Source organism: Strix aluco, chromosome 16 (genome assembly GCF_031877795.1).
Source record: "Strix aluco isolate bStrAlu1 chromosome 16, bStrAlu1.hap1, whole genome shotgun sequence".
NCBI lineage: Eukaryota > Metazoa > Chordata > Aves > Strigiformes > Strigidae > Strix > Strix aluco.
The window spans coordinates 5,842,448-5,855,890 of NC_133946.1; the positions used below are offsets into that span (position 1 = coordinate 5,842,448).

Sequence of the window (13,443 nt, forward strand, 5' to 3'; positions counted from 1 at the left end):
CAAGATCAACCAGGGAGAAGGACGAGAGATAACCATGTGTGTCTACATATGTATGGCAAAGCTTTATCGTACATTGGTAAATTCAGCTTTGGTGAGAACTTTGTACTGCTCACAAGCACACAGCGAGTTATTAAAATGACCTTATTTTTGCAGTGATGAACGATGATGTTCATACAAAATCAGTGCATCAGGAACAGGATTCCCAGTATGGAGGAGAATAATATTTTTAGTAACTAGGTAAAATAATGTTAACATTTTTAGAAGGGAATTAACAGTTGACGAAATGATGAGGAGAGATGTAGGAGGTGGAGGTGGTGGCTGGAAGGTCTGTATTTCCAGGGTCCTCAGTGTGTACTCTACCTTCCTGAGCACAGATGATTTTAAATCTTCTGCTCTCCACCATTTACATGCCTGATTTTTAAATTCCACCAAATGACCAGTTTTAAGCTGACACTTTTCTTCTTTTCCCCCACCTCAGTCAGCGTGAGGAAGGTGTGATTAGCTCAGACCTCAGCCCAGCGTGGAGAGCGTCCTCTGCAATGTCCGTGTTGGTAAGGGCAGCCCTTGGTAAGGTAGAGGGTAAGGTACGGGCCCCTCCACGCCTGACCCCTGCACCTGCATCAGAGCACTGGTGCCGGGCTGGGGTTGCTGTGAACGCTGCCTCTTCACTGCATGTCTGCTGGGAGCAAGTGTGCCTCATCCCCAACGCATTTGACTCGCCGTGCATGTGGGGTATTTGGGATTTTTTGTATGTGACTGCAGCAACTTGAAGTATGTGCCACCGCGCCGTGTTGAAACGCTTGCAAGGTTGCTCTTGCTTTGGAGCGAGGGTTCAGTGCATGGTTTGCTGGAGATGACTGTGTTCAGTTTTGGGCCCCTCACTCCAAAAAGGCCATTGAATGACTCGAGCGTGTCCAGAGAAGGGCAATGAAGCTGGTGCAGGGTCTGGAGCACAGGTCTGATGGGGAGCGGCTGAGGGAACTGGGGGGGTTTAGTCTGGAGAAGAGGAGGCTGAGGGGAGACCTCATCGCCCTCTACAACTGCCTGAGAGGAGGGTGCAGAGAGCTGGGGATGAGTCACTTTAACCAAGTAATAAGTGATAGGACAAGAGTGAATGGCCTCAAGTTGCACAGGGAAGGTTTAGACTAGATATTAGGAAGCATTTATTTCCAGAAGGGTTTGCTGGGCGTTGGAATGGGCTGCCCAGGGCAGTGGTGGAGTCCCCATCCCTGAAGGGGTTTAAGAGTAGGGTCGACACAGTGCTGAGGGATCTGGTGGAGTTGGGAACTGTCAGTGTTAGGTTAATGGTTGGACTGGATGATCTTCAAGGTCTTTTCCAACCTTGATGATTCTGTGATTCGGTGAAATCTGCTCCTGGCTTCGGGGAGGTCAGCGGAGCTCGGTGTGCGCATAGCGGTGTGGTTTGTCCCATCTCCCTGGAGGCAGGTTGTGAGCCACTTGCATGTTTCTGTGCTCTTCCATCATCTACCCACAAAATGATCAGAACAATACCTCCCTACCTATGTAGGGGCAGAAGGGTTTAGGAAAGCTCAGTTCTGTAGCAGGCTCTCTGGGTAGCTGTGCTGTGTAGGTTGGGCTGCGCAGGCATCTGCCTGGGTTCAGGCTGCAGCTGGGGACTGTGTCGGTGGCAGAGCTGGGCAGGCAACTCCCCACGTGGGTTCAGAGCATCCAAACAAGACATGGGGGGTCGATGGTGTGAGTGTTGGTCGCTGTGGCAGGCTCCAGTGCCTTTAGAGCGCTTGCTTCAGCCAGGTCTGTCGGCTCAGAGCCCGTTACAGGGTCTAGACCAGAGCGAGCCAACAATGAGAGGTCCCAACTGGTGTTACCCGAGTGCTGCTGTGAGATCCCCAGTATGATACGGTGATGGTGTGGGGCACAGTGGGCGGGTGAGCCGAGCTGAACGTGTACCTGGCTCATTCTTGGTGGTGGCTGCAGGTTAGAAGCATCCAAAAGAAAGCATTTAGAAAACCCCACAAGTTGGTTAAGAGAAACGCAGTGCACGCAGAGTGATGGAGGGTCCGAACCACAAGGATAGATGGGTTTTCAAGTTTTGTTTTTGTTGGTTTTCTTTTTTTTTAAGGCAATAAGGAGAAGAGGACACAGACTGGCTGCCGGTACAGGTTTGATTACAATGTATAGGTCTTATAAAAGCCAGATCCCATCGGTGGTGGTGTTTTTGTGTGCCACGGAACCAGTTCTTTAAAAGCAAAACGGTTTTAAGTTTGTGATGCAGTTGCTCCCGCGGGGGCAGGAGGAGGGTCAAATGCTTCAGGCGGGTGAGGAAGAGAGGCGGCATGGCCCCGTGTCCTCGCTCCGGGACGATGGACGGGCACTACCCGTCGGGATTCTGTCGTTCTGGTCCCCGCACGGGGCCCGGCAGCCGGCTGCTGCCTTTGTCGCCTCCCGCCGCGAGCCCGGGGAGCCGTTCATACCGGTGCGGAGCGGGGGGGGTGTATGCGGGTCTGGGAGCGGCCATGGGTCGTGCGGTGGTGCGGCGCTGCTCTCGGCCACAGGCCCCTCCGCTCGTGCCGTCTCGTTTCAGTGGCCAGGAGCGCCCCGACGGGCACCGGGCCGGGGGGGCGGGGGGGGGCCCGGGGAGCGGCCCCGGGGGCGCGGCGGGAGCGCGGGGAGGGGGCGGAGCCCGGCTCCGCCCCCTCCGCCCCCGTTGGCTTGGGCCGAGCTCTGTTTTGCATCTGGCCCGCCCCCGCGCCCGCTCTGCGCCAATAGGGGCGCGGGGGCGGCCGCCTCATTAGCATACGCACCTCGGCGCCGGGCGCAGAGCGGCGGCCGCGGCTCGCAGCGAGCGAGGGCCGGGAGGGGCGGGCGGGCGCCCAGGGCAGCCCCGCCGCAGGCAGCCCCGCCGCAGCAGCCGCAGGGCCCGGGGCGCACGGCCGCCGGCGCTCCCCGGGGACCGCCACCGCCGGCAGCGGCGCGGGCCGGCCGGCCATGGCCGCCCCCGCGCGGTACCTGCTGGGCTGAGATGAGCGGTGGCGACGGGCGCTGCGGGCGTTGGATGGGGCGGGCGGGCGGCGGAGGGCTGGCTTCCCGGGCGCGCCGCTGAGGCAGCCCCAGGGCCGCGCCGCGCCGGCCGGAGGCGCCTTTTTTATTTTTATTTTGTTGTCGTTGTTGCTATTTTTTGGTATATTTTTTTCCGCCAGCCCGTGAAGTAGGGGGGCGGGGGGGCGGTTCGGGACGCGGAGAGCGGCAGGCCGAGCCGAGCCGGGCCGGGGGAGGCTGGCCGGCGGTCGGCGGGGGCCGGCGATGCGGTGCCTCGCTCTGCTCGGCCTCGTCGCCTGGGGCCTGGGGAGCTGGGCCGGGCCCAGCGGCGGGGCGTCCCCCCCGCCCTGCCCGGCCTCCTGCAGCTGCGACGGCGACCGCGGCGTGGACTGCTCCGGGCGGGGGCTGGCCGCCGTGCCCCCGGGACTCAGCGCCTTCACGCACGCCCTGTGAGTCGGGGCGGGGGGCGGGCAGGTAGCCGCGGGGAGGGGGTGGTTGGGGCCGGTGGGCGGGTGCTTTGTCCCCCTTTTATTCAAGAAAAAACCCCGATAATGGCGTGTTTATGTGTTTGTTGTCGCTGCTGCGGGTGTAACGCGGCCGCCCCCGGGGCTGCCGCGCTCCCGGCCCGGTCCGGCCCGCGGGGGGCGGCCTGTGGGCAGCGGCGGGGCCCGCACGCAGGGCCCGGCCCCGCTGGGGCAGGTGAGGGCGGCGGGGGCCCGGGGCGGCGGCACCTGGCCCCGGGCGCCGCCCCGCTCCTCGGCGCCCCGCGGGGGGCCCGGCGTGTGCCCCAGGGCTCCGGCGGACGGAGGTGAGCAGGCCCGGCAGAGCCCTCCGGGACCCCGAAGGCATCGGCCTCGGAGATTTAAAAGGCCAGGAGGGTTAGCGGAGCGAGGCACGGGCGAGCTGCTCGGGTCCTGGGGGAGAGCCCGGTGGGGTTTGGGGGGGGCCGGGTCGTTCCTGGTGCCGTCCTGAGGCGGGGGGGTGACTGCTGCCTGCACATGAATGTCTCTACGCGATATCCTCGCCCCCCGAAGCGCCTTTCTCTTCAGTTTTCTCCAGAAACCAGTTCCCAGGCTGGCCGATCTTCTCCCAAAAGTCAAGGCATTTTCAGTCCGCAGCGTACGTAAATCCAATTAAATAAGGATGCCCTCGCTTTTGCAAAATTTCTCAGTATGGGGTACACAGCTGAACCTTGAAAAAAAACAAACAAGCCTCAGGAGCTTTGTCGAGTTTTGTTTGCGGATGTAGAAAAATACAAATTCTTAAAACGCTTTCTCTGGTATCCTATGATGACGTTATAAAGCAGGCACAAACTGGTGCATCTTGTGTTCAGTTTTGGTAACTTTAATAATAAAATTTTAATTGAAGAATGAACACTCTGTTCTGTAGAGACATGAGCGAAGAGGGATTTGCAGCTTTCAATATGGTAGTTTTGCTAATCCACAAACCTGTTAAGTTTCACAATAAAACCTGTCAGTCTTGCCCTGCTTCTCAGCAAAGATTTCACAGGCTGGAGCGAGGTCTTGTATGGGCCAGTGGTCAGGTCTGCTATTACTGAAGCTTCGCTGCATTTACAACATAGAATACAGAGCGCGCTACTGCAAATGACGGCACGTGGTTTCAGAGCGGTACTGAACTGCTGCGTTGTCAAAATACAGTAGTGGTGTATGCCTTTGAAAATGTCACTTTTTTTCCCACTTTGTTTGCCTACACTTATTTAATATGCAAAGGGAGTCTGATTCTTAGTTACTGAAGGTTTTGTTTACTGAGCAGGTTTCCAGTTTCTCCTACCTGTTTGGATTATTTTTTTCTTTTAATTGTTCAGGCTGGGTGGAGAAAGATTACCGGGCCTTTTGCTTGTGTGGTGCTTGATGAATGGCAAAAGTTACACGTCTCGGTTGTTACCTGCACTTAAACATTTTGTTTTTGTGTTCATACAGTGTTACTGGGAGCTCACTTTGTGGTGGTTTTTCTGTGGCAGAAACGGTGTTTTGTGAGTGTTTGGGGTAGGGAGTCAGGACCTGCCATCGTGAAGCCTTGAACTCGCTTGTAAACTGTCTTCTCTTTGCTCCACACATAAAACAGGGAAGTTACCCAATTTCATAAAGTACTTGAAGCCAATCTAGTAAAAGCTGCATTTAAACGTGAGGTTTTATGGCTTCAGTGTTGTCTGGCTGTCTTGTAAAAAGGGCTTGGTACACCCCTGCATGTCTGCAACATGGCACTGGTTGTCTAATGAGTACAAGTCGTCATAGCCAACACCCATTAGAGATAAGGTTGCCAAAGAGTTTCAGTTTGTAAGTTCCTCCTTACTGTGCAGGTAAATTTCCAGAGGCCGACTCAATGCTTATGACAAAAGTGAGAAGAGACCTGCAAGCACTTCAGCGTGTTTTGGGAGGAGTTTGAGTAGCTGCTGGTTTTATGTTCTTCAAACTTGAGTAGAAACTTCTTGGCTATCTTGTTCTGTGGCAGTAAAGGATACTCTTGGTCCCCATTTGTGTTCAGTTCCTGCTTCCTTAATTACAGAAGGGGAAAAAATGGGTGACTTCTTGGCACTTAGGAGCTTGAATAGTCTCTGTTGTAGCCGAGGCTGCTGGAATTTTAGGGTATGTAGAAAAATTTTGTAGGCAATAGAAAACTCATTTCTGACATGCTTGGGCTGTGTGATGTATAGTTTTGCCAGAGAATTGAGTTGGCTTGTGTGGAGTTAAAAAAAAAAAAAAAAATAAAATCACACCCCTTAGCTGACATGTTTGTGTGATGGCAAAGCATCTTAGGTACGTGAAGAGAAGAAAGCTTTTCTGTGCTTCATCTCAGGCAGCATAGATGCCAGGAAATCCCCTTAGCATTGCCACAGGGCTTTTTTTGATTATAGCTATAGCAGCAGAGAGTCCGTAGTGTAGAGATGGCTGAAAGAGTGTTACAAGTGATATTCTGTGATACTAAAGCAGAGTTGTGCCTACATTTTGGCTTTGGCCAGGAGGGAGCAACTGAAGAAAAGTTAATCACAATTCACCCAAGTTGACAGTGAATGAGTTTTAAGGCAGTTGAGAACCGTGGAAGGGGATTGGTATTTAATTTTTACTACTTCTGTTTTCCTGCAGTCTTAATTTCTTTGCATTAATTGTAATCATTTAACGTAACTTCCAACGAGTATTTTTAAAATACAGCCATGTTTCTTGGGCTGCCACAAATGGTCAGGCAGTGATTTCTGTAGAGTCTCAAAAGCGTATCCTTTCAGATTGTTCTTCTCTTTCCTTATATCTGTTTGTTCAGCTCTTGACTGATCCGCTGCTCATTCCTTGCTTACTGTGGTGGTTAGAAAGCTCCTCCAAACATGGCAGATTTTTTTGTGGAACACGCATTGAATGCTCCACTGCATTCACACCTGGCTAAACGTGTTCCTGCCATAATGCTGGGGTGCAGGGAGAGAAGGACTGGGGTCAGGGCAGGGGGGTTATATGGTCACTGAAGTACGGTGTGGTCATGTGAGGGTAGTTGCATCAGACTGAGCAGCTTGGAAGGACAGAGTATCTACTTATTACTTTTGAGTCATCAGTGTGCTTTGAGAGATGGAATTTGAATAAAGAAAGGTGAGTACGTCGTCCCAACCACAGTCATCTTGGTAAAGAGATCTTTGGGAGATATGTAAGTGCTGGAAAAGAAAGAGGTGGCAGCACTAGATCCAGACTCTCTGAGGGGCTGGAGGGGAGAGAATGGATGGATGGGAAGGAGCTCAGAGGGAGTCAGAAGGACATGACCAGGGATAATTACTTGATACTTTTACTGTAGGCGGCCATTTGTTCTGTATAATTTAGGTAGGTGTTTATGTAACTTTTAATTACCAGCTGCCTGTTTTTCTGTTTATGAAGACTGTGATTTTGCTTTCTTGCAAAATAACTGTTGTCTAGCAAGTTGAGATGCCTATGCAAGAATGTGAAAATGTTGATTGTTTGGGTTTTTAATCAATGTAGTACACTCCTGGTCTTTGCTATGATACTGCACGTGCCATGTGCTAGAAAACATCCATGTTAGTGGAAGAAAGTTATGGTAGGGCATATTTGTACTTGTGTTTCTCATGGGTGTCAGTTTGAGAACTCCAGTTTCAGGGATTTAATACTTGTGTGAGTCTTGTGCAGGTAATTCTAGATAATGGCTTCGTAGACATCTTACATGGGGGCTTGCCTGACAACCATGAGGAATGTAGTCCCTTCTCAGTGCCTGCTATTATATTTTGGGCACTGGCAATACAAAACCAGTGCAGGTAATTTTCCTTTTAGTGCTTCTTGCTTGTATTTTCAGGGAATGGCAAGGTCCCTTGCTTTAATTTTACTTTCTTTGGGTTGTGAAAGGACGCCTTGAGAGTCCCGACTGCCCTAGAGGATAGACCTTCAGGATGAAATGGTCATCTTGGTCTTTTCGTTTTTATTACTCATTTAACTTATTACTGGCTGTCTTTCTGTGTGCTGTGTTATGCACTGGCTTTATAAGATCAAGATGTGGCGGTTGAGAAGAATCCTTTTCTTACTTGTTTCATACCACAGGTTGTTTCAGCAATTGCAGAGTTGATTATCTTTTCAGTATGCGGACTATCTGAAAGTACCTACACTACTTCACGTTTGAGTTACATAAATGGAGCAAATGGCAAAATGATTCAGCAGAGCTTGCACATTTTTTGTCTTTTCATCTGGCACTTTATTTTTTGTAGAATGGTGATGAAACGCAGTAGGTAGATGTGAGGTGTCTTCTTCTAATACATCCGGTACAAACACACAGATATTTAGCATCCTGCTATGGTCAGATAAGCACAGTAAGGACCTGGCTGAGGTTTTCTGAATGCTGTCTAGCAGAGTTATTATGGTGAAAAGTAAAGATGTCCAGACATGACCTTGAGTCTGGAAAATGTAGCATAGTTGCAGTCCTCCTGAGATAGAAAAGCCTTATCTAATTAGAGGTTTGAAGGTTTTACAGTTACACCATTTAGGTTTTCACTTGCCTATACCACATGCTGGTGATGTGATGGTAAGCAATAAAAGGCTTATTCTGTCTTCTTGAAAGCATGCTTTCCATACTTCTTTTGGAAAGACATGGTCATGTCATTTAAAGATGAATATTCCTATTAGTTGGCAGAAACGTTATGTTTGTATGGGCCTGTGAAATCCCTCGGGCGGGAGAGGGTCTTGAGTTTGCTGGTGCAGCATCCAATGCCTGGCGACTGGACCAGAGCCCAGTGGCTCCAGTGGCAGTCTCTGCAGCAGATTTCACCCAAGGATTGGACTCTTTATGATTCATTTTAAACTGGCTGATTTGTCTGTCGGGCTTGTAAAAAAATAGACGCTCTTAGGTAGTGCATAGAAAAGTGAAGTTGTTGTTTCAAAGTTTAAGTATTCGTTATCCTTCTTATGTTCTCTATTGGCAGCAAATTTGGTGTTTTCCTCTTTTATTCCTCCCTCCAGAAAGCCCAGTGCCCTGCCATAGCACGCAATTTGTCAGGTATCTGGCATTTATTTTGTATGTTGAGGTCATTTATATCAGCAATATGTCATTTCTTGTTTGATGCTTAGTGGCAGAGGCTTGTAAGTGTGACTTTGGGGAATAAATACTAAGATAAGTCTGCAGCATGGAAAAAAGTTGGACTTTAGTGTAAGCGAGTTTATGCTAGTAAATAATTACCTTTTCAGTTCTTGAGAGGAATTTACTAGTAACTATCTGCTTGAGATGGAAAATATGGAAGCTGTAATATAAGGCCTGAAAAACAAAACAAAACCCAAAGAAACCTCCTCCGCAAGGATCTTTATTTGTTTTGTATTCTACATCTAAGCCAGCAATTTTTGCAGAACACAAGCTCTTATTTACCCAGAGAAAATTACTGGCCTAGATTTCAGAAGGGCTGAGCACCCATATCTCTCATTTTAGAGAGCGTGGTTGCTGTGGGTCTGTGAGTGTCTCTGAATGTCAGAGACCCTCCTCTCCCTTCCCTCTTCTGGCTACTCTTAGGCTTTTCCTAAAAGCTTGTTCCTAAAGATGGTCCTCTTGTTGGGAATGGGCAGGAGCTGATGATGTGTTTATGTTCTGGAGGATTTGCCAACAACTCAGGTTTGCCTGCTCCTTGTTTTGCAAACAAGCAAGGGAGTGAAGTGGATGGGGCCGGTTAGCTTCTGCATGGCCACATGGGACTTCATGGCCAGCAGTTATTCTCTTAAAGGGATGAATGTGTTTCGGGCAGCAGCACTGTGCTGCCAAGTTGTGGTTTTGGGGTTCTTTACGGAAGGAGCAGAAAGTCAAAAATAGCTTGAGGAAGAATTAGAGAGATCTGAATGATCCTAGAAATAGGAGACAAAGGTGGGAGAGGGTACATAAGAGAGGATAAGAAGCCATGCTTCTTTGAAGAAACCTGTGAATTGAGGCAACAGAGATTTAAATGTTATGAGACCTTTGCTAACAGAGGTGTCAACAGCATTTCATGGGTTAGAGGTCCCTGGCCAACTCACCATCTGCTGCAGTGGTGACCTAGGATTTTGCTACAGGGAAATACTCTTCCATAGTTTTTCATACCTGCCTTTCAGGTATCACTGCAGTTTTCTGATAAGGTGTTCTTAAACTTTGGTCTGAAAGATTTCTGGTCATGTGATGTTGGTTCCTAATGCTCTCCCACCGCCAGCTTGCCCTGCTCCACCCTTTTGGAAATGTGGAGGTAGCAGTTGATATTTCCTTTGCTGATAGACGGGCAGCCGGTTGGGTTGATGTAGGATTGCATGCAGCGATGGGTGTCACAGTGGCTCTCACAGAGGAGAGGAAGATCTTGGTGTTACTATATAAATACTGTCCTCACTATAAACATGTTTGAATGCCTTTGTTCAGAATCAGATTTATTCACTTTTGTGTTCCAAATAAAGCTGGTATGTCCTAATTGGAAGCATCTAGCATTAGATGTATGGGTGCCTGGAAAGCATAATGAAATCATGCAGAAATGGCATGTGATCTACCTGGCAAAACAGTTGACCTTTTTGCCCTTTTTTTTTTTTTTTTAAAGTGCTGAGTTACTGCAGCTGTCAGTGAGTTTCACTGAAGTTGCAAGTTCCCAATATTTTCAAATCATATGTCGTTTATTTTAAAATACATAGTTGAAATAGCAGAATGCATTTTATTTTACTGTTGAATAATTTAACTGTTACAGGATTGTGACAAGGTCAGAACTTTCCACTTCCCAGAAACATATTATTGTTGCTGAAAGATTATGGGAAATCTGTATTTCAGCTTCACCCTGAATTTGAGAGCACATTCTGCATACAGCCAGTCAACTTAGGTTATTAATAGTATAAATCTTTCACAAAACAACAGAGAGGACTGTAGTGATCTCAAAAATAACAGTTTAAAGCAGGTGTCTAAAAACTGTTGTTGAATTTGAATATATAACAGCTAGCTGATGGCATTATACATAATGTCAGTCAATATGATAACATGTTTTAAAAAATGCAGATAGCTATTTTTGAACAGGTGATAGCGATATATATTCCCTGATGGACTGGGGTCTGACATCTGTGAGGGATGTGTTTGTTTTTAGGATGTAAGAATATCAATCACTTCATGAATTTTTTGTTAGCCACGTTTTTCTGGTGTTTGTTTTATATTTGCTGTTTATACTTACTGAGTTCTAGGGAAGTCATAATTTTCTTAGGTGGCCTGTTTCAGTCATACACTGTGTTTTGGAGTTAGTAAACTTTGTTGGCTAAGCTTTGGACATTACTTTTTTTAAACCTATTAAAAAGCATGTTATTCAATATATTTTGTTTAATTTGTTGTCTTTTCAAAGGAAGAACAGTCTTCATAGCATGGCAGAAACAAAAAATAATTCCTTGGCCTTCCTGTGTATGCTTTTTGCATTTCTATTTGACAATTCAGTAAGGAAACCTGTAAAGTAATGAGCATGTGGAAGATAAGAGCAGTACATTTTTTCATTATTGAAAAAGGTATCTCATGATTCTCCAGTGATAGTTTTAAATGTAGTCAGATGTTTGTTGGTATAACATGAGATAACTCTAAAACATATCATCTGTTGCTGAAACCTGATGCTCAGTGTGCACCAGTATTGGGTGGTTTTTTTTGTTCTTTATGTTGTTCAAATCTAACATTGATAAATACACATGTAATTAAAAATCTTGGTTTATGACTTTGTTACCTGTTGATAATTCAGACAATGGTTGGTGATTTTTGACAACTCAATCTCAGGATTTTGGCACAGTGAAGCTACACTTGAGGTAATTTTTGAGTCTGAATTTTTTTTTGGGGGGTATTTTTTCATCTGAAGTTAAGAAAATATTAAAGTTAATTCTTTACTTCAGGGGTAGAAAGGCTATTACAAAGCTTAAGAACTCTATCACTTTTTTAAAAATATAGTAACTAATTCCTGTAAGCTTTGCATTAAAAATGCAGGAGAAACCTCAAACCATCAATGTGGTCTGGAAGAAGGAATAGAAGTTATGCAGAAGATGCTGTCTTTGGGGCAGGAAAAAGGATTTTTTTTTTTTTTTTCCTCTCCCAAGAAAGCAAGTGCTAATTCTTTATCTTGAGGAAAAGATGAAGAAAAATCCAGTCAGGGGAAGTTGTTGAGAGAGCACCCTGAGGAGTCAGGCCCTCAGAGTAAACAGCTGTCTTTGCAACTCTCAGTTGAGCATTTTCTTACTAAAATATAAAGACTTTTTTTTTTTTAAGTGGTGTGCCGCCTCCTCTCTGTCCCCAACCAATCCTGGAGGAATGCTAGGTCTTGCAAGGTCTTTTTTCACCCTAAAATTTATGAGCAAATGTGTTTGGACTTTTAAATGGTATACAATTAGCAATGAATCATAAATGGATGTGCAATTTCAGAGGTATGCAGGGGAGGCCTAAACCTGTTTAATTTAGCTTAATAATGCTGCAAATGCAGTTGTGTATTTTATAACCTTGTTCTGTGAAAATGTGTTTTTGTTTGGGAGTTTTCCCATTACCTTCTTGACATCTGCATGGTTACAGATGAATAGCTTGACCCAGTGCCCCAGCGGGGAGAGCGGCATGGCTGTGCTTTCAATAGGCATGTCACTGACAAAGGAAACATATGGAATATTTCATTCCCGTCTTTGCAAGCGGTGTACGGGGCTGTAAGGGCAGAGGGCTGGAGGCTTCAAACTTCATGGTAGATCGGTAAGCTAGCCACAAGGTTTGCTGTGAGCCATCAAAATGCTCTTGCCGAAGGCATCATTCTTTGTGTGGCCCTGTGTTTTGCCGTGGGACCAGAACCCCAGATGTAGAGCAAAACCATTTTGGCATTGCGTTATTACTAATGTGACCATGCAGTGGAGTTCACCGTGGTTGTGTTTCATTCTTCCCAATATGTGATACTAAGCAAGGTTTTTTCTCAACCATTTGGGCACTGTGGTGGTTGGTATTTGGTGTTCAGTAGGTGTGGAAGATGTGAGCACAGATGCAAGGGTCCCGCTGGAATGTGCCGTGGGGTCTGTCTCCCCCTATGCACATTACTTCCCCTTTCAGAGCACAAAATGGGACCAACTGTTCCCTGGCATCCAGAAAGGACACTGCAGCGTGTTAGCTTGTAAAGTCAGAGTTTGTTTTTCCTGTACTTGTAACCCCAAAGCCCCAGCAGGAAAGCAGGGACAGTTTGGTGCTGTTGCAGCACACCTTGGAGGAGAAGATGGTGTGAGTCAGGAGAGGACATCTGGGGAACCTTGCTGCTCCATGTCTGTTAAAAGGGCTTGGCAGTGTCTAGCTTCAGTCCTTTCTTTGTTACTAAAATTTCTTGTAAGGGGTGTCCTGTCTGTCCTTTTTAAAATTCCAATACATATGTTTTTAAAAAGAATTCTTACTTCAGAAGTTTCCTTGCTGTTTTTCTAAATGCTGATCCAGAACAGTAGTGGATATAGTTGGTTCATCTGGAAAAGTGAAGAGACTCTGAAACCTGTGACTTTGGTGTGCAGGCCTCTCTTTGGGGCAGCAGGTCTTTCAGTGTGGAAACCTGCCTGGTGTTGTTCACTTGGCAAAACTGGTGGATCTGGCCTTCACTCAATTGTTGCATGTAGAAGCTGTGAAGGAGCCGTCTTCTTTTTCAGGTGCTATGGTTGAAAGCCCTAGACATGTGTTGGTTTTTTAACCAAGGGGAACCTTGCCCAGACTGGGAAACATGTGTGTAGCGCGCTCAGCAGTTCTCTGAGCTGCTCCTGCAAATTAGGAGCCCTTGAACCTACTGAATGAAGCCCCATGATGTTTGGAAGATTGATGTCTTTAGGTCCAGACTTACGTGTTCTCAAAGGGAGTTTTGCAAAGCCGCTGCCCGCAGCAATCTACAAACTTCCTTGTTCATCTCTTTTAGTTACAGTTTCGCTCAAGTGGCTGCTCTTGTGGAGCACTAAATGCTCACCCTGCTGTGCTTCCTCT

At 47.3% G+C, this 13,443-nt stretch overlaps 1 protein-coding gene across 1 annotated transcript in view; it reads left to right on the forward strand.

The window, feature by feature from the left end:
* Positions 1-3,003: 3,003 nt before the first annotated feature.
* LGR4 (leucine rich repeat containing G protein-coupled receptor 4) overlaps positions 3,004-13,443 on the forward strand; it is an 82,533-nt gene continuing 72,093 nt past the window's right edge. The window contains exon 1 of the mRNA XM_074841956.1: positions 3,004-3,467. Within this exon, the coding sequence (XP_074698057.1) occupies positions 3,283-3,467 (185 nt within the window). The 5' untranslated portion in view covers positions 3,004-3,282. The remainder of the gene's footprint in view (positions 3,468-13,443) is intronic.